General features: G+C 43.8%; 1 protein-coding gene across 1 annotated transcript; it reads left to right on the top strand.

Annotated features, from left to right (window-relative positions):
• Positions 1 to 850: 850 nt before the first annotated feature.
• On the top strand, positions 851 to 18731 carry LOC124045457 (renin receptor-like). The gene is made up of 9 exons (XM_046364765.1): positions 851 to 1007; positions 1824 to 1954; positions 2051 to 2179; positions 2309 to 2404; positions 2526 to 2663; positions 4322 to 4375; positions 10331 to 10480; positions 17608 to 17727; positions 17883 to 18731. Exons 1-9 carry the CDS (start codon positions 932 to 934, stop codon positions 18075 to 18077), a joined length of 1089 nt encoding a protein of 362 aa, XP_046220721.1. The 5' UTR covers positions 851 to 931; the 3' UTR covers positions 18078 to 18731.
• Positions 18732 to 21276: the final 2545 nt, after the last annotated feature.

Raw genomic sequence — 21276 nt, 5'->3', positions numbered from 1 at the left:
CGCTCGATTTGGCTCCATAATTTGCATACTGCTACAACTGCTTTTTGAACTCAAAACAACGTTTTTCTGCAGATGATTTACAAAAGAATTCTCTAAAGAGGGTGAATGTGTGCGATTTCCCAGGATATGTAATAATGAATCCAGGTTAAATGTATTTGAACACACATTTCATTACACAATGGTAGCCTACCTTTTGAGGTTTGCAATTTGTTCATGGTTCTATGTAGATTTAAAAAAAATTTAAAGCATTTTTAACCGTTTGGGAGCCAAATGAACCGGCTCACCGAAAATAGTCAGAATGACACTACCCCCCCCCCCCTCGCCTCACACTGACCATCAAATGCAGGCCACGAAAAAGGCTCCGCTTTTTTAAATGCACACTCAGCTGTGCCTCACAAGTAATACAACAAGTGATATGTTAATAGTGTGATCATTTACTGTACCTACATTTTTTTCAATATAATTTCAAAATCTAAATCTAAATCTAAATCTAAAAAGAACAACATTTGCAGGGCAATTGATGCACAGCCAATATGCAGTGCTAATGTATTGGGCCTATAGCCTACTGCCCAAACATCATTGCTACAGAACTGTTTTTAATTGGTTAATGTGGCATTGATTAACATGTTTTATATTGTATACAAAATCTGAGGGGTAAATCTCGGTTTGCATTTTGACTCACAAAGTGATCTAGACTCAGAAAAGCTTGGTGACCACTGTACTACAGTATATCGAATAGCCCCTGCTTGTGGAATAGCCCCTGCTTGTGGTACGGAGACAAGCAGCTCCATATTGCAATAGCCATACAATTAAAATAATTGCAGAAATCAATCAATGTCATTTCTGCAGATTACCAATTCATACCCATCATGCATTGCTACCACGTTCGTGACAAGCGAGTCAGTTGATTGACGTTAGAGCAAGGAGAAAGATGTCGCTGGAAAATCGCGGAAGGATGGAGGCTGTATTCACCGTAGCGCTTATCTTCTGCTCAGCTTTTACGTCAGGTATAAGAGATGGAAATCTTCTGATTATTTACCTACTGATCTAGATGGTTTTCTGGAAATGATCTCATGCAGATAACGTTGTTACTAGTAGAGAGTTCTCTGCTTGAAATTGATAGCTAGCTAAATACAGGAAATAGCTAGCTAGTTACTGCTGAATAAATGATAATCCGATTTGGAAAAACACTTCCAATCCTGTTGATAGAAAGATAGTAAGCAATCATTTGTGGAAAGCCATGTTTTTCCACTTTAAATATGGTTGTATAATGAGTAGATACTGCTTGTTGGGCCTAATTGCCCTAGGATGCTAGCTAGCTAACGTCAATTTGACAGACAGCAACCCGCACCAGCTGGGAGTGGGACGACATAATCGCCGGCTAACGTGAGCCATTTCCCGCAGTTTGACCCCTTTTGTCGTTCTCAACAACAATATCTAGCCATCCATCGGTTCATTTTTAGCTGTCAAACTAACCAGACTCTCTGGGGAGCAACTAGCCAGTTCAGTATCATGTGACAGACGGCATACCAATATCTGATTCACTCAACTTCCTCAAACATTATTCTGCTTTCCCAGTCACGAGACTCCGGCTAACTAGCTACTGTTGCCCGGCTCTGCCATCCATAAAACAGTGTAATTCGCTGTTTTTAATTAACAGTCAAGTGGGACCAAATAGCAACACTATACTGTCAGAACCGACCTAGATTAACCTCTATAGTCTTATGATATAGCTAGGTATGTGGCCCTGGTGTCCCCTGACCTTTGCTGTTTAGACGTTATTGGAAGTTGTTTATAGATTTGTTCCTTCTGTTTTTCCTCAGGTGTTCAGGGGGACAGCCTCACCATATTGCAGGCCCCTGAGTATGTGTCCTTCCAAAAGGGAGACTGGCCAATATCAGGGGAGAAGATTCCAGATATGGTGGCTCTAACTATGGGTTTCTCTGTCCAGGAGGTACACACACTGATCCAATTGTTGTGCAGGTGCGCAAGCCTATTTTGTTGTATATTATATACTAAAATCTTGTGTATTGTGTCTGTGTGTGTGTAGGATCTCTCCTGGCCAGGCCTCCGGGCAGGTCCTTTGTTCCAGCGTCCCAGGGCCAACGTGCTGGTGGTGGTGCGGGGGGTGGACAGCCTGGCCCTGCCCCAGAGTGTGGCCTCCTACCCCCTGGAGAATGTGAGTGTGACCAGAGTTCCAATCAGTAAGGTGGTGTTTGGGGAGTAGCAAAGTTGTGCGAGATTCCTTTTAATCAGATTCTTCACAGAAGCTCTATTAATAACTTATCCCTTGTTCCCTCTCCTGCAGCCGGTGCCCTTCACCCTGGACAGTGTGGCTGAGACGGTTCACACGCTCTTTGCTGAGGACACTCCTGTGGTGCTCCAGCTGGCCCCTAGCGAGGAGGTACTGTATACACCAGCACATTATTGGATGAGCACCTGAGTGTGTGTCGCTGTGTTGTATTATACAGGGGGTGGGTATGTGCAGGTCATGGTAATGTTATCCTGTGTATGTGTGTCTACAGAGGCTGTACATGCTGGGAAAGGCCAATGCTGTGTTTGAGGACCTGCCTGTGACCCTGCAGCAGATTCGTGCTCGTCTCTCCCAGGATGGCTCTGTGCTCGCCTCCCTGCCACTCAACTCCCTCAGCCGCAATGCTGAGGTACATGCATTAGTCTCGTCACAATACTAATGATACCAGGCCAAGTATCACGTTACTGACTAGTATCGCAATACAACAGGGTAGAAAATTCAGTAGCCTAGCGTCCTGTTTGCCCCGTCCCCCAACACGTATTCCCGTTTTCTAAACGTTACGAGCATGTGCAAAACAAACTCACTGATTTTACCACTTCTACTCAATACACATATTGAATTTAACTTCACACTGTTAGCTGTATAATAGAATACTGTGTAGAATGGCTGATTGGCTGATATTTGAAAGGCCTACCTGTGATTTGGCTGGAGGAATAGGAGGAAGGAATATACATAATCTGCTTTCATTGTAGCAGTAAGGGGGAAAACACTGCATTAAACCGTCTTTACTCTTCAGTTAACATGCATTCAGACACGCACACACACTCTGTTCCCTCAAAAACACACACACACACACACTCTACCTCCCTCACACACACTCTCTCATAAACACACTCTATCTCTCCCCCACACATACACACTGCTCCCAACTTTAAAAATGTTTAGACACCAAGCAGAATGTAAGGAGTACCAGAAAGAACTGTGTGATAGTTTAGGCTTACATTAGACCATATGACTCATACCTTTGATGCACATCTCAAAAGTAGCAGACACTTTTCCTTTCTTCCTGTGCCAATCAAATTTGCCTAGACCTAGTGTCAAATTACCAGGTTGTTGTTGTTGTTACCAGGTTGCTGCTGTTGTTACCAGGTTCTTAACTAGCTAGGTAACATGACTGAAATGTTGTCAAAGCAATTAGCGGCATGGGATTAGTTTAAAACGCAAGGAAGAAAAAAGGGTAGCTCTGATAATGAGTCATATTTGTTCCCGTTTGAGCAAAGACGAGCTGTTTCTCTAAGCTGTAACGCTGCAAGCATGACTGTCACAGTGTTTCCTCTGGCACTGCTGTGTGACAACAGACTTGTAAAGCCTATGACTGGCCTGTGCTGTTGGTTATACCAGGGAGGAAATGATATACGGCATATAAACTTAGCTTGCTCTGAGTGCTGCTCCAATGTATCAAATGTAACAACAGAAGACTTACCAGGGTCTGCATCCGCCCCCCCAGGTGAGTGATGCAGGTGAGTCCCGTGTGGCTCAGTTGGTAGAGCATGGCACTTGCAACTCCAGTTTTGTGGGTTTGATTCCCACTTGGGGACGAGTAAGGTATAATATGCATGCACTCACTATTTACTGTAAGTCGCTCTGGATAAGAGCATCTGCTAAATTACTCAAATGTAAATGATGGGGGATACGGCTGGCAGATCACTGCTACCATGAGAGGACCATGAAAGTCAAGTGGACATTATTGGAACGGCACATACAAGAGACTAGTTGCTGTTGCTTAATTTAAATATTTTTTACAATTTATAAACTGACTTAATACATGTTTTATAACTGCCCCAGCAGTTAGCTCTGTATCATATGAAACGTTACTACGGCGTTTTAAAATGTTGCTATCATAAATATCATGGCGTTTTGATACCATGATATTACCGTGGTACCGGTATACCATGCAACACTAACATGCATAAATAGTGCTAGTTCTGTCTGTGTCCCTCTGTAAAAGTGAACAAGAACACTTGACCACTTCAAATGTTGACCTCTGACTTTTCTCTCTCCCTATAGGCTGATCTGCTCTTCCTGTCTGAGGTCCAGGTTCTACATGACATCACTGCCCTGGTAAGACTCTGAATACTTCCGGCGCCGACTGAGATGGCCGCCTCGCTTCGCGTTCCTAGGAAACTATGCAGTTTTTTGTTTTTTTTTACGTGTTATTTCTTACATTATTGCCCCAGGTCATCTTAGGTTTCATTACATACAGTCGAGAAGAACTACTGAATATAAGATCAGCGTCAACTCACCATCAGTACGACCAAGAATATGTTTTCCGCGACGCGGATCCTGTGTTCTGCCTTACAAACAGGACAACGGAATGGATCGCATGCAGCGACCCAAGGAAACGACTCCGAAAAAGTGGGAAACGAGGCGGTGTTCTGGTCAGACTCCGAAAAAGGGCACATCGCGCACCACTCCCCAACATTCTTCTTGCCAATGTCCAGTCTCTTGACAACAAGGTTGACGAAATCCGAGCAAGGGTGGCATTCCAGAGGGACATCAGAGACTGCAACGTTCTCTGCTTCTCGGAAACATGGCTTACTGGGAAGACGCTATCCGATGCGGTGCAGCCAACGGGTTTCTCCACGCATCGCGCCGACAGAAACAAACATCTCTCTGGTAAGAAGAGTGGCGGGGGCGTATGCCTCATGACTAACGGGACATGGTGTGATGAAGGAAACATACAGGAACTCAAATCATTCTGTTCACCTGATTTAGAATTCCTCACAATCAAATGTAGACCGCATTATCTTTCAAGAGAATTCTCTTCGATTATAATCACAGCCGTATATATCCCCCCCCAAGCAGACACATCGATGGCTCTGAACGAACTTTATTTAACTCTTTGCAAACTGGAAACCATTTATCCTGAGGCTGCATTCATTGTAGCTGGGGATTTTAACAAAGCTAATCTGAAAACAAGACTCCCTAAATTTTATCAGCATATCGATTGCGCAACCAGGGGTGGTAAAACCTTGGATCATTGTTACTCTAACTTCCGCGACGCATATAAGGCCCTGCCCCGCCCCCCTTTCGGAAAAGCTGACCACTACTCCATTTTGCTTATCCCTGCCTACAGGCAGAAGCTAAAACAAGAGGCTCCCACGCTGAGGTCTGTCCAACGCTGGTCAGACCAAGCTGACTCTACACTCAAGACTGCTTCCATCACGTGGACTGGGACATGCTTCGTATTGCGTCAGATGAAAATATGATTCGGTGTGCGAGTTCATTAGAACGTGCGTCGAAGATGTCGTTCCCATAGCAACGATAAAAACATTCCCAAACCAGAAACCGTGGATTGATGGCAGCATTCGCGTGAAACTGAAAGCGCGAACCACTGCTTTTAATCAGGGCAAGGTGTCTGGTAACATGTCCGAATATAAACAATGCAGCTATTCCCTCCGCAAGGCTATTAAACAAGCTAAGCGTCAGTACAGAGACAAAGTGGAATCTCAATTCAATGGCTCAGACACAAGAGGCATGTGGCAGGGTCTACAGTCAATCACGGACTACAAGAAGAAACCCAGCCCAGTCACGGACCAGGATGTCTTGCTCCCAGGCAGACTAAATAACTTTTTTGCCCGCTTTGAGGACAATACAGTGTCACTGACACGGTTTGCAACGAAAACATGCGGTCTCTCCTTCACTGCAGCTGAGGTGAGTAAGACATTTAAACGTGTTAACCCTCGCAAGGCTGCAGGCCAAGACGGCATCCCCAGCCGCGCCCTCAGAGCATGCGCAGACCAGCTGGCCGGTGTGTTTACGGACATATTCAATCAATACCTATACCAGTCTACTGTTCCCACATGCTTCAAGAGGGCCACCATAGTTCCTGTTCCCAAGAAAGCTAAGGTAACTGAGCTAAACGACTACCGCCCCGTAGCACTCACTTCCGTCATCATGAAGTGCTTTGAGAGACTAGTCAAGGACCATATCACCTCCACCCTACCTGACACCCTAGACCAGTGGTTCTTAACCTGGGTTCGATCGAACCCCAGGGGTTCGGTGAGTCAGTCTCAGGGGTTCGGCGGAGGTCAAGACAAACATCCGATTCATATGATTCATGATGACACGCTCCGCTTGGCCATCATTGGCTGCAGGTGATCAAGATACATCGCTTGGCCTATCTGTGCTGCAGGGAATTTGGTGCGCTCAGTTTGTGACTGTGGTGATGGTACGTCTTGTGATTTCTTTCTTAATATTTTTATCCCTTCATACTTACTATGTCGAGCAAAAAAAGAAAGTGGTCGGACGAATATGTACAATATGGATTTACATGTATAACCGAACGTGATAGGAGTCAGTGTCCTAACTGCATGATTTGCAATGCCAAGTTGAGCAATTCTAGTCTAGCACCGGCAAAACTAAGAGAACACTTCCTTAAGCTGCATGGAGATGGAAAATACAAGAACACAACGCTCGCTGAATTCAAAGTGAAGAGAGCCAGATTCGATGAAAAGGCTACTCTGCCTGTTCTCGGCTTTGTACCCATCAACAAACCGATCCTCACAGCATCGTACGAAGTTGCTTACCTGATCGCAAAGCAGGGCAAACCACACACCATTGGTGAAACACTCATAAAACCAGCTGTGTTGAAGATGGCGAATATCATGCTGGGAAAAGAGGCAGAAGTTATCCCAAATTCCTCTTTCAAATGACACCATCAGCGACAGAATAGAGGACATGAGCAAAGACATCTTGGCTCAAGTAGTTGCAGATCTGATTTCAAGTCCGGCAAAATTCAGCCTTCAACTCGACGAGACCACAGAGGTTTCCAATCTATTCGTGCACTATGTGAAAGACGACGTGATAAAGGAAGAATTTTTATTTTGTAAGCCTCTTACAACAACAACTAAGGCAGCCGATGTGAAGAAACTTGTGGATGACTTCTTCAAAGACAACAGTCTTTCGTGGGATATGGTTTCTGCAGTCTGGTTTTGGTGCGCTAGTGAAAGCCGATGCACCACACATCATTGTTACGCATTGTATTCTGCACAGGCATGCGTTGGCAACAAAAACCTTGCCTCCAAAACTGGCAGAAGTATTAAAAATTGTAGTGGAATGCGTGAACTATGTGCGAACTAGTGCTCTGCGGCATCGCATCTTCAGTGAGCTGTGTAAAGAAATGGGCTCTGAATTTGAGGTACTTCTGTACCATTCTAACGTTAGGTGGTTATCCCGGGGACAGGTGCTGAATCGTGTTTTTGCCGTGCGTGTGGAATTGGCCCTGTTTTTGCAAGAGCACCAACATTGTCATGCAGATTGCTTCAAAAATTCTGAGTTCATTCTCATTTTAGCGTACATGGCCGATATCTTCGCAGCTCTCAATCATCTCAATCAAAAGATGCAGGGCGGTGGAGTCAACATCATCGAAGCGGAGGAAAACCTGAAGGCTTTTCAAAAAAAGCTACCGTTATGGAAACGACGAACAGAGAACAATAACTTCGCAAACTTTCCCCCGCTGGACGACTGTGTAAGTAAGATCGAAGATGTATCTGGAATCGGAGACATTTCTGTACCCGCTGAACTGAAGCAAGCAATTGCCACGCACTTAGATGAGCTTGCAAAGTCTCTCGACAGATACTTCCCTACAAGAGAGTCATATCCAGTGTAACAGTATAATTTTAAACCGTCCCCTCGCCCATAACCGAGCGCGAACCAGGGACCTTCTGTACACAACGACAACATTCACCCTCGAAGCATTGTTACCCATCGCTCCACAAGAGCAAGGGGAACTACTACTTCAAGGCATCAGAGCAAGTGATGTAACCGATTGAAACGCTATTTAGCGCACACCGCTAACTAAGCTAGCCGTTTCACATCCGTTACACCAGCATGGGTGAGACAGCCGTTCACGTTTAGTGTTGAGACAACAGATGTCAATGATGAATACCTCGATGAAATCATTGAAATTCAGCAGAGCCAGGTTCAACAGCAACTCTTCAGAACAACAACGCTTTCAACGTTTTGGTGTCAATAAATGGTAACGTACCCTGTTATTGCTAAGAAAGCTCTGGAGATTTTCATACCGTTTGTTACAACATATCTTTGCGAGCAATCCTTTTTGAGGATGCTGGACATAAAAAAGAAGAAAAGGAACAGACTTTGTTGCGAAAATGACATGAGAGTGGCACTTGCCAAGGTGAAGCTGCGCATTTCTGAACTGGACTCTGAAAGGCAACAGCAGAAGTCACACTGATTTGCAGTAAATATTCATTATTATGTTTTTGTTTTTGTGTGAAAATGATAATCTGTGTGAAAATGTTTTGATGATTTTGTTCTTTGAACACAGTGATGTTGATGCACGGTTCATTTTGTGCACCAGTCAAATATATACCTATGTTTTGAATTTGATTTTTTTTCAATTAAGAAGGGTTCGATGAATGCGCATATGAAACTGTTGGGGTTCAGTACCTCCAACAAGGTTAAGAACCACTGCCCTAGACCCACTCCAATTTGCTTACCGCCCAAATAGGTCCACAGACGATGCAATCTCAACCACACTGCACACTGCCCTAAACCACCTGGACAAGAGGAATACCTATGTGAGAATGCTGTTCATCGACTACAGCTCGGCATTCAACACCATAGTACCCTCCAAGCTCGTCATCAAGCTCGAGACCCTGGGTCTCGACCCCGCCCTGTGCAACTGGGTACTGGACTTCCTGACGGGCCGCCCCCAGGTGGTGAGGGTAGGCAACAACATCTCCTCTCCGCTGATCCTCAACACGGGGGCCCCACAAGGGTGCGTTCTGAGCCCTCTCCTGTACTTCCTGTTCACCCACGACTGCGTGGCCATGCACGCCTCCAACTCAATCATCAAGTTTGCGGACGACACAACAGTGGTATGCTTGATTACCAACAACGACGAGATAGCCTACAGGGAGGAGGTGAGGGCCCTCGGAGTGTGGTGTCAGGAAAATAACCTCACACTCAACGTCAACAAAACTAAGGAGATGATTGTGGACTTCAGGAAACAGCAGAGGGAACACCCCCCTATCCACATCGATGGAACAGTAGTAGAGAGGGTAGCTAGTTTTAAGTTCCTCGGCATACACATCACAGACAAACTGAATTGGTCCACTCACACTGACAGCGTCGTGAAGAAGGCGCAGCAGCGCCTCTTCAACCTCAGGAGGCTGAAGAAATTCGGCTTGTCACCAAAAGCACTCACAAACTTCTACAGATGCACAATCGAGAGCATCCTGGCGGGCTGTATCACCGTCTGGTACGGCAACTGCTCCGCCCTCAACCGTAAGGCTCTCCAGAGGGTAGTGAGGTCTGCACAACGCATCACCGGGGGCAAACTACCTGCCCTCCAGGACACCTACACCACCCGATGTTACAGGAAGGCCATTGAGTGGCTGCTGCCAACACACTGTCATTGACACTGACCCAACTCCAGCCACTTTAATAATGGGAATTGATGGGAAATGATGTAAATATATCACTAGCCACTTTAAACAATGCTACCTTATATAATGTTACTAACCCTACATTATTCATCTCATATGCATATGTATATACTGTACTCTACATCATCGACTGCATCCTTATGTAATACATGTATCACTAGCCACTTTAACTATGCCACTTTGTTTACTTTGTCTACATACTCATCTCATATGTATATACTGTACTCGATACCATCTACTGTATGCTGCTCTGTACCATCACTCATTCATATATCCTTATGTACATATTCTTTATCCCCTTACACTGTGTATAAGACAGTAGTTTTGGAATTGTTAGTTAGATTACTTGTTGGTTATCACTGCATTGTCGGAACTAGAAGCACAAGCATTTCGCTACACTCTCATTAACATCTGCTAACCATGTGTATGTGACAAATAAAATTTGATTTGATTTTTGATTTGAATATATCATTTGTTGGGCACAGGGGCATTGGATTATTTAAATCTGAGCACAGCAGTGCCATCCCCAGAGCCTCACAGCATGTTCTGCTTCTTCATTAGCGGCTAATGTTGGTCGTCTACCCCCCCCCCCACACTCCTGTAGCTGCAGAGACACAGGCACCTGGCCAAGGACCACTCCCCTGACCTGTACTCCCTGGAGCTGTCTGGCCTGGAGGAGCTGGGCCGCCGCTACGGACAGGACTCCTCTCAGTACCAAGACGCCACTGCCATTCTGGCCAATGTCCTACAGAAGGTAAGCACAAGGGGGAATGCCCATACTGTATTCATAACATGTCTTAGTGGTGTGACTTACTCCTAAATGGCCAAGTACAGAAGACAATGGCTTATGGTTGTAAAATCAATTTATGTACACTGAACAAAAATATAAACACAATATATAAAGTGTTGGTCCCATGTTTCATGAGCTGAAATAAAAGAGCTCTGAAATTTTGCATCAATGTTAGTGTGCATTTCTCCTTTGCCAAGATAACTGCACATTTTTGGGATTTTCTCTCATAGCAACACAATGCCACAGATTGGCATGCTGACTGCAGGAATGTCCACCAGAGCTGTTGCCAGAGACTTGAATGTTCATTGCTCTCCCATAAGCCACCTCCAACTTCGTTTTAGAGAATTTGGCAGTACGCCCATCTGGCCTCACAACCGCAAACCACGTGAAATCATGCCAGCCTAGGATCTCCAGCTTCTTCACCTGCGGGATCGTTTGAGACCAGCCACCTGGACCGCTGATGAAACTGTGGGTTTGCACAACCAAATAATTTTTGCATAAACTGTCAGAAACCGTCTCAGGGAAGCTCATCTGTGTGCTCGCCGTCCTCACCATGGTCTTGACCTGACTGCAGTTTGGCGTAGTAACCGACTTCAGTGAGCAAATGCTCACCTTTGATGTCCACCTGCACTCTGGAGTGTGATCTTCAAGGTGGAATCCAGGTTTCAGCTGTACCGGGCAGTATGGCTTTGTGTGGGTGAGCGGTTTGCTGATGTCAATGTTGTGAACAGAGTGCATGGTGGCGGTGGGTTTATGGTATGGGCAGACATACGCTGCAGACAATGAACACAATTGCATTTTATTGATGGCAATTTAAATGCACAGCGATACCGTGATGATCCTGAGGCCCATTGTCGTGCCACTCATCTGCCGCCATCACGTTTCAGCATGATAATGCAAAGCTGAAAATGTCCCAGTTCTTCCATGGCCTGTGTACTCACCAGACTTGTCACCCATTGAGCATGTTTGGGATGCTCTGGATCGATGTATACAGCAGTATGTTCCAGTTCCCTCCAATATCCAGCAACTTTACACAGCCATTGAAGAGGAGTAGAACAACATTCCACAGGCCACAATCAACAGCCTGATCAACTCTGAGATGGAGATGTGTCACGCTGCATGAGGGAAATGGTGGTCACACCTAGGGCTGTTGCGGTGACCGTATTACTGCCACACCGGCGGTCACCTGTCATGAAGGCAGTCAAATTCCACGTGAGTGATGCTGTTGATGGTCATTAGTAGCCTACCAAACTTGCTAACTGCCTGGTACTCAGTACTCTATTGTCACTCTGACATCAATGTAACTGATAATCTAATCAAACACTTCATGAAAGGCTATGAGCTCATGTTGCGCAACATTTCTCTCTGCTATGCAATTGCATGAGAACAAAGTGATGGCCTCTACTAAAAAGAAGACGATCCCATCAGCTTTATATAAGCTAGGCCTAATATATTTATTTCTCAACTTTCCTAATATTAAGCAGATTGCTTCTCTTTACAACAGGAGTTCGTGCCCGGCCAGCTACCTGGCTGGCATGAAAATGAACCATGGGAAAAGCGTTCTCCATTTGCTATTTAAGTGCATTTTTCCCGCCGGCACTGTTTTGAGACTTGCATGATAACGGTCCATTCTAAATCAAAACACATTTCCCTTATTATTTAGTATATGTGAAGAAAAGATTAAATCAAGAATAGTCTGATGGGTGACTATATTAGCCTATCACTTGTGAATGATATTTTATCACTTGTGAATGATGCCCAGCATAAACAATGCCTTTTTTTGCAACTTTTTCTAATCGTAGTTGCACACCTCATGTAGCCTGGCCCATAGGCCTATATGTTTTCATAAGCTATGTATCACAACTAAAGTGGCCAAATAACTTCTTAAAATGAAGCACATTAATCCGCTTTACAAGGGGTGTAGACCCTAACTGTAACGACGTTCATCTGTTGTATGAAGAGAGTCAGACCGAAATGCAGCGTGTAGGTTACGAATACAACAAATATAAACCCATGTCACACCCTGGCCTACCCAAAAATATAACAAAAACACAAAATACAATGACCAAGGCGTGACAGAACCCCGGGACGCACCTCAAGAGCATAGGGAGGGTCCGGGTGGGCGTCTGTCCATGGTGGCGGTTCTGGCTCGGGACGTGGACCCCACTCCATAAATGTCCTAGTTCCTCCCCTTCGCGTCCTGGGATAGTCCACCTTCTCCGCCGACCATGGCCTAATAGTCCTCACCCTGATCCCCACATAACAGAGGGGCGTCTCGGGACAGAGGGGCGTCTCGGGACAGAGGGGCGTCTCGGGACAGAGGGGCGTCTCGGGACAGAGGGGCGTCTCGGGACAGAGGGCGTCTCGGGACAGAGGGGCGTCTCGGGACAGAGGGGCGTCTCGGGACAGAGGGGCAGCCCAGTACTGAGAGGAAGCTCAGGCAGGTAGTAGGCTCCGGTAAATCCTGGCTGGCTGGTGGAACTGGATGATTCAGGTTGTCTGGCCGATCTAGAAGATCTTGGCAGACTGGCACTTCTGGCGGATCTTGGCAGACTGGCACTTCTGGCGGATCCTGGCAGACTGGCGGCGCTGGGCCGACTGGGGGCGCTGGGCCGACTGGGGGCGCTGGGCCGACTGGGGGCGCTGGGCCGACTGGGGGCGCTGGGCCGACTGGGGGCGCTGGCGGCGCTGGGCCGACTGGGGGCGCTGGGCCGACTGGGAGCGCTGGGCAGACTGGAGACTCCGGCAGCGCAGGAGAGGAGAAAAGCGCTAGCTGCGCTGAACAGGCGAGGCGCACTGGAGGCCTGGTGCGTGGTGCTGAAACTGGTGGTACTGGATCGAGGACACGCACAGGAAGCCTGGTGTGGGGAGCTGCTACCGGAGGACTGGTGTGTAGAGGTGGCTCTGGATAGACCGGGCCGTGAAGGCGTACTGGAGATCTTGAGAGCAGTGTAGGCACAGGACGTGCAAGGCTAGGGATGTGCACAGGAGGCCTGATGCGTGAGGCTTGGCACCAACTTCACCAGCTGACTAACACGCACCTCAGGTTGAATATAGAGCGCTAACTCAGGTGCTATCAAATCCCCGACATGATCCGTTGGACAAATATTATATCTATAGCACCCAGCTAGCAACTCCCTCATTACACTCCACTCCACTTTCCCCATTAACTCCTTCACAGTCTCTGCTTCGCTCACCTCTAACACTGGCTCTGGTTCTGGTCTCCTACTTGGCTCCTCACGATGAACAAGGAGAGTTGGCTCAGGTCTATCTCCTGACTCAGCCATACTCTCCCTAAGCCCCCCCCCAATACATTTTTTGGGGTGACTTTCCGTTTTCCAACCGCGTCGCCGTGCTGCCTCATACCTGCGCCTCTCCGCTTTAGCTGCTTCTATTTCCTCCTTGGGATGGCGAAATTTTCTCCCGGCTGCGCCCAGGGTCCTTTACCGTCTAATTCCTCCTCCCATGTCCAAATCTCCAAATGGTGCAGTCTCTCCCACTGCAACTGCTCTTCACGATTAACAGGGAGAGTAGGCTCAGGTCTCAGGACTCCTGACTCAGCCACTCTCTCTCTCTGCGCTTTCCCCTGTTACTTTCGGTTTTCGCTCTGTATAGCCGTGCTTTCCTTTTCAACTCCATACGTCTATAGCCCTCTTCGCATTGCTGTAGGGAATCCCAGGCGGGCGCCTGCACTCTCTCTAGGTCGGCCGCCCACCTGTCGATTTCTTCCCACGTCGTATACTCCATGCTTCTGCTGTCCATAACGTTGTCCTTTAACTCCTGCCAGTTCACACGCTGCTCGGTCTGTGAGTGGTGGGTGTTTCTGTAATGATGTTCGTCTGTTGTATGAAGAGAGTCAGACCGAAATGCAGCGTGTAGGTTACTCATGACTTTAATGAAAATAATCGCGGTACATGAAATAACTGTATATGAAAACAACAAACGAAACGTGAAACCTATTACAGCCTATCTGGTGACTACAACACTAAGACAGGAACAAAAACACACACAAAATACAACGCGAAAGTCAGGCTGTCTAAATACGGTTCTCAATCAGAGACAACGACAAGCACCTGACTGATTGAGAATCGCCCCAGGCAGCCAAGCCTAACTAGACACACCCCTAATCAGCCGCAATCCCAAATAATACAAACCCTAATACGAATACAACAAATATAAACCCATGTCACACCCTGGCCTACCCAAACATATATAACAAAAACACAAAATACAATGACCAAGGCGTGACACTAACTGGCAGACATACAGTGTGAAATGCACCTTTATAATAAAAGCATTTTTTTATGCTAGTGGTTGTATTAATTTGGGATCTATTGTATCACCAACTGTTCCAGACTGTTTGGATTATTAATTCCTCCCTCAGAATAGAATAGGTCAACTTTTGTACTATAGGGGATAGTAGGTTGACATAGGCTAGAGCTTCTGCTGTTTGTTAGGCCTACTCATCTGTTGGCTGACGCAGACAAGGGCACAATGGTCACTGACTGCAAAAGGCATTGATTTTTTTTTAGTGTGCATTAGGGTGTTATTAAGTGCTTGTGAAATTGTGAACGAGAGACTGATGAAGTGTGTACAACCTGCGCAAAAAAAAGCAGAGCTGATGCCTTTCAAGCAACTTTTTTCAAATCCACATTAGTCACATCATGCAGCCTTACAATATATTATAAATAAAATGTATAGCCCAATGTTTGTAGAACAACTAAAGTTACATTAATAACTCTGAATTAAGCATATAATAGTACCTATTTATTCGTTAACCGTTAAACACAGAATAGTCACAAATTGTTTGGAGAAAATATACATTCTATTTTATTCAGGTTTGTTCAGTTGTATTCTTCATACTATGAAATAATGTAAAATAATGCCACCGAATTCTAAGCAGATCTTCTCTGCTAAATGACCTAGTGTAGCCCACAGCCATATGTTATAGCTAGATCACGACCTAACATACCGTAAGGACAACTCAGTATGCTATTCTGTTCTTCTGAAATAGACTACATTTTCTTCATATCATGCTGCGTTAGACCTGTCTAAAATATTTAATGGATTTATTGTGAAGGTGCAGGCTATATTACATGGATTTATTGTGAAGGTGCAGGCTATATTACATGGATTTATTGTGAAGGTGCAGGCTATATTACATGGATTTATTGTGAAGGTGCAGGCTATATTACATGGATTTATTGTGAAGGTGCAGGCTATATTACATGGATTTATTGTGAAGGTGCAGGCTATATTACATGGATTTATTGTGAAGGTGCAGGCTATATTACATGGATTTATTGTGAAGGTGCAGGCTATATTACATGGATTTATTGTGAAGGTGCAGGCTATATTACATGGATTTATTGTGAAGGTGCAGGCTATATTACATGCATTTATTGTGAAGGTGTGGGCTATATTTCATGGATTTATTGTGAAGGTGTGGGCTATATTACATGGATTTATTGTGAAGGTGCAGGCTATATTACATGGATTTATTGTGAAGGTGCAGGCTATATTACATGGATTTATTGTGAAGGTGCAGGCTATATTACATGGATTTATTGTGAAGGTGCAGGCTATATTACATGGATTTATTGTGAAGGTGCAGGCTATATTACATGGATTTATTGTGAAGGTGCAGGCTATATTACATGGATTTATTGTGAAGGTGCAGGCTATATTACATGGATTTATTGTGAAGGTGCAGGCTATATTACATGGATTTATTGTGAAGGTGCAGGCTATATTACATGGATTTATTGTGAAGGTGCAGGCTATATTACATGGATTTATTGTGAAGGTGCAGGCTATATTACATGGATTTATTGTGAAGGTGCAGGCTATATTACATGGATTTATTGTGAAGGTGCAGGCTATATTACATGGATTTATTGTGAAGGTGCAGGCTATATTACATGGATTTATTGTGAAGGTGCAGGCTATATTACATGGATTTATTGTGAAGGTGCAGGCTATATTACATGGATTTATTGTGAAGGTGCAGGCTATATTACATGGATTTATTGTGAAGGTGCAGGCTATATTACATGGATTTATTGTGAAGGTGCAGGCTATATTACATGGATTTATTGTGAAGGTGCAGGCTATATTACATGGATTTATTGTGAAGGTGCAGGCTATATTACATGGATTTATTGTGAAGGTGCAGGCTATATTACATGGATTTATTGTGAAGGTGCAGGCTATATTACATGGATTTATTGTGAAGGTGCAGGCTATATTACATGGATTTATTGTGAAGGTGCAGGCTATATTACATGGATTTATTGTGAAGGTGCAGGCTATATTACATGCATTTATTGTGAAGGTGTAGGCTATATTACATGCATTTATTGTGAAGGTGTAGGCTATATTACATGGATTTATTGTGAAGGTGTGGGCTATATTTCATGCATTTATTGTGAAGGTGTAGGCTATATTACATGGATTTATTGTGAAGGTGTGGGCTATATTACATGGATTTATTGTGAAGGTGTAGGCTATATTACATGGATTTATTGTGAAGGTGCAGGCTATATTACATGGATTTATTGTGAAGGTGTAGGCTATATTACATGGATTTATTGTGAAGGTGTGGGCTATATTACATGGATTTATTGTGAATGTGTAGGCTATATTACATTGATTTATTAGACTTTTTAAAAGGTAGATGTTACAAAGTTCTGCATCAGTGTCTTGTAGGAAGCCAGGAGATGCTAAATGGGTTTAATTAACGGTCAATTACAGTGAGATAGACAGTTATTTGCTTGACCAACCCCAGCTGACAAAAATGTGTGACCGCCACAGCCCTAGTCACACCTGATACCGACTGGTTTTCTGATCCACGACTCTACTTTATTTTCTTTAAAGGTATGTGACCAACGGATGCATATGCATGAAATCCATAGATTAGGGCCTAATTCATTTCTTTAAATGGACTGATTTCGTTACATGCATGGTGTGTTTTATATTTTTGTTCAGTGTTGATGACCATAAAAACATTCTCTCGTTATGTTTATATAGACCAACTGTTGTTTTTCCATGGTTTCTTTGTTCTACGTCTCTCTCAACTTCCTGTGCTTTAGTTTGGTGAGGACTTGTTTGGTCTTTATGGTGACAGCGCGGTGGTGGAGGTTGTCACAGTGAAGAACTTTGAGGCGCCACTTACCAGGAAATCTCGCTCAATCCTGGAGTCCAAACAAATTGTGAGTGCATTTAATTTTTTAAAAAATTATATGTAGATCTATGTACATTTATGCTATTACACAGATCATAAGCCTGTTATATTTGGATCTTCATAATTCATTGATCTGGTTTCAATGGATATCAATCTTCTCTACATCCCTCTCACCCCCTGCAGAGTAACCCTGGCAGTCCCTATAACCTGGCCTATAAGTATAACTTTGAGTATGCCGTGATCTTCAACATCGTGCTGTGGCTGATGATCATCCTTGCCCTGGCTGTTATCGTCATCTCATACAACCTGTGGAACATGGACCCAGGATATGACAGCATCATCTACAGGATGACCAATCAGAAGATCAGGTTGGACTAAGGTCTGCCCAGCAACACTCGAGCCCTCCTATTAGTCCTCTCCTAGTGAATCTTTGTTTTTCTTGTTTTGTGTGAAAAATAAAGAAGTGGAGCTGAAGGTGTAGGCCTAATTCTAAATGGGTTGGATAGGTCCTATCCAATATGAATGACATGTATAAGAGATGCACTTAATTTGTTAGCACCTTTGGGAAATTGCAGAGCTTAACTATACAGTAGCTGTAGTTGTGTAGTTTAATGCTGAGTTGTAACACTAGAGCTGTCTCTGAGGTCTAGTCCTGTACCTTCAAACCCACACTTCACATTGCTTATGAATGTCCTCTTTTAGTAGGCGTCCTACATCCCTGGTGATTTCAAATGTCCTGTTTTATTTTTATTGTAAAAAGTAAAGATGATTATTCTAATGCCCTGAAAGACTGAGAATTGGTGTGTGTGTGATGTAAATGTTTGTCTCGCTATTTGAAACTGTTTTAAGTTAAAGTGAAATCTAGGTGTATATATTGAAGTTAGAAATACAAATATCCTGAAGGAAACTGCTTTATTGGTATTGTGAGAAGGTCTGTGTAACATTCGCTGGCAGGTTGCGAGGCGCCTTGCATGCATTTTGCGGTTGTGTGACTTTGACATTTGAATATGCAATAAATGAATTACCATCTAATGTTTGTACTTCAGTAAATTAAATTTCACACATTTATTAAACCACCATAGTCTAGAAACAATTGATACATTGGCACAAATGACCTTGAACAAACTGTCACATAGTTTGCTTTACATTTGTCTGACACCAGAGTTTCTAATAAACAAACTTGTTCTTACTCAGTGACATGACATGTTTACCATGACTAAAAGTACTCTTCAGTTGACTTATCCAATACACGAGAGCACGAGACAAATGTACTCATTGAGTTATATGGAAGTAACCAACCAGTGAAGCTGCATAGCGACACGCCACCTCTAAAATAATCCTCAATATGTGAGGTGCTTGTGTGTTTGTAACTGTTTTGGTAACAGCAGATCCAGTGTTCTACAAAAGGACATTGTTCATGTGAAACGAATAGTATCGAACACACATGATTTCCGTATGTTTATCATTCCATTCACGCCATTCCAGCCATCATTATGAGCCGTCATCCCCTCAGCAGCCTCCTGTGGATATGAAGGGTACATAGGCTATACATCCATGCCAATTATAGTATATTGTGACATGTTATTTCAATAATGTTTTACTTGGAAAAGTTATCAAAACTGTTTTTTGCTTGTTTAATTTGGCCAAGTAATTTGTTGGAAAGCCTTGCAGTGCTTATATCTCTCAGCCAGCATCTGGACAGTGAGGAGTGGACATTTTCATTGGCAGATCAATTAAGTGAAATGCAGTTATCCAAACACATTCATCATCAATGACTAAAATAACAAATCTAGTTTGAAAAGACATTTCAACAATACATGTATGTAGTCATTTCATAGCTTGTGTATCATTGTGGTACCCAACAATGCTAGAGTTAAGAACAGTGTATGGTTCAGTAGGTTCCTATCTTATCCCTGGTTGGACAACATTAGGTTCCATAGGTTTGACAAAACGTGTCTATAGTAATTATTACCCTAAGGCTTCTCCATGTGGCTTTAAAAGACTGCTGTAGTATTTACCTACAGTATGTGTCAATCATGATGGTAATTTCTACAAATTTTTAAAGTGTTTAAATTGTTTGTATCTTGTTTGATAACCAGCTATTTATGGCTGAGACTCATCCAGCATTAACAGGCAGAATGATTAGACAGGCTAATCGTGTCATTTGGTAACTAAATTAATCCCTGTGCTGGTCTGCTAAAACTTGTCTGGCCTTTGCATAACCTTTACAAAGAACTGGTGTGTGTGTGTTGTTTGAATCCTGTGTTTTCTACTTCCCTTTATTTCCTGTCTCCAGCTTTAATAAGAAGGAGTAGTTGACATCTGGTTCTGATCTACAGGCAGCCGTAATAACCCCTGAACCCCATGATGATGATATCGCTAATGGCGGCCTTGTGCAGTCGTCAGAGACAGCCATGCGGAAATGTGGATCCTGAGGTTAAAGGTTTCACTGAATAACAGGCCAATCTATGATCATTAAACATTTATTGAAAAAATATAAATTCATAGAACTGTATATCTAGTCAGATTCACTTGAGGCCACATTTTACCATCTTTTTAGCCCTACACACTTTCAATAGACTATTTGAGACTTACTTTACTGACTTTAGTCAAAGCATTCCCTTTTCACCATGACCATAAAGATAACAGATTTTTTAGACCAAACAGTATATGACATGTTACGTGATTCCATTTAATTGATGTTGTATGGGTATAGGAGTGAGGTTTCTGATCTAACAGGATATTGTAATATTATTGATTATTCACTGATCTATGGAAGCTTTTCTTTAATATATGTATGTTGTCATGCTCTTACTGTCCCAGTCTCTGTCCAGTGTGCCCATACTCAGTGGTCCAAATACTGAGCTGAGATACCTGTTGTAACTCCAACTTTCACTCACATCAGTCACTATGTCAGTGTAAGGATTGTGTGAAATATGAAGTAATTGTGAACTGGACCACCCAGGACCTCTATACCAGGCCGTGTCAGAGGAAGGCACAAAAAATTGCCGAAGACTCCAGCCACCCTGTCATAAACTGTTCTCTCTGCTACCGCATGGCAAGCGGTACCAGAGCACCAAGTCTAGGTCCAAAAGGCTTCTTAACAGCTTCTAACCCCAAACCATGAGACCCCTGAACAGCTAGTCAAATGGCTACCCAGACTATTTGCATTGTCCCCAGCCCCCATTCTTACACTGCTGCTACTCTCTGTTTATTATCCATGCATAGATACTTTACCACTACCTACACTAGGGCGGCAGGGTAGCCTAGTGGTTAGAGCGTTTGACTAGTAACTGAAAGGTTGCAAGTTTGAATCCCTGAGCTGTCGTTCTGCCCCTGAACACTGTTCCTAGGCTGTCGTTAAAAACAAGAATTTGTTCTTAACTGACTTGCCTAGTTAAATAAAGGTAAAATAAACAAATAAAAAATGTACATATTACCTCGACTAACCAGTGTCCCCGCACATTGACTCTGGTACCCCCTGTATATGGCATCACAACTGTTACTTTATTGTTGCTCCTTAATTATCTGTTCTTTTTCTATTTATTTGATTTGATGTGAATTGCATACGGTGATC

This window comes from Oncorhynchus gorbuscha, linkage group LG01 (assembly GCF_021184085.1).
Source record: "Oncorhynchus gorbuscha isolate QuinsamMale2020 ecotype Even-year linkage group LG01, OgorEven_v1.0, whole genome shotgun sequence".
NCBI lineage: Eukaryota > Metazoa > Chordata > Actinopteri > Salmoniformes > Salmonidae > Oncorhynchus > Oncorhynchus gorbuscha.
Note: the sequence above shows the minus strand (reverse complement) of the source record. Positions and strands in the feature narration are given on the sequence as shown.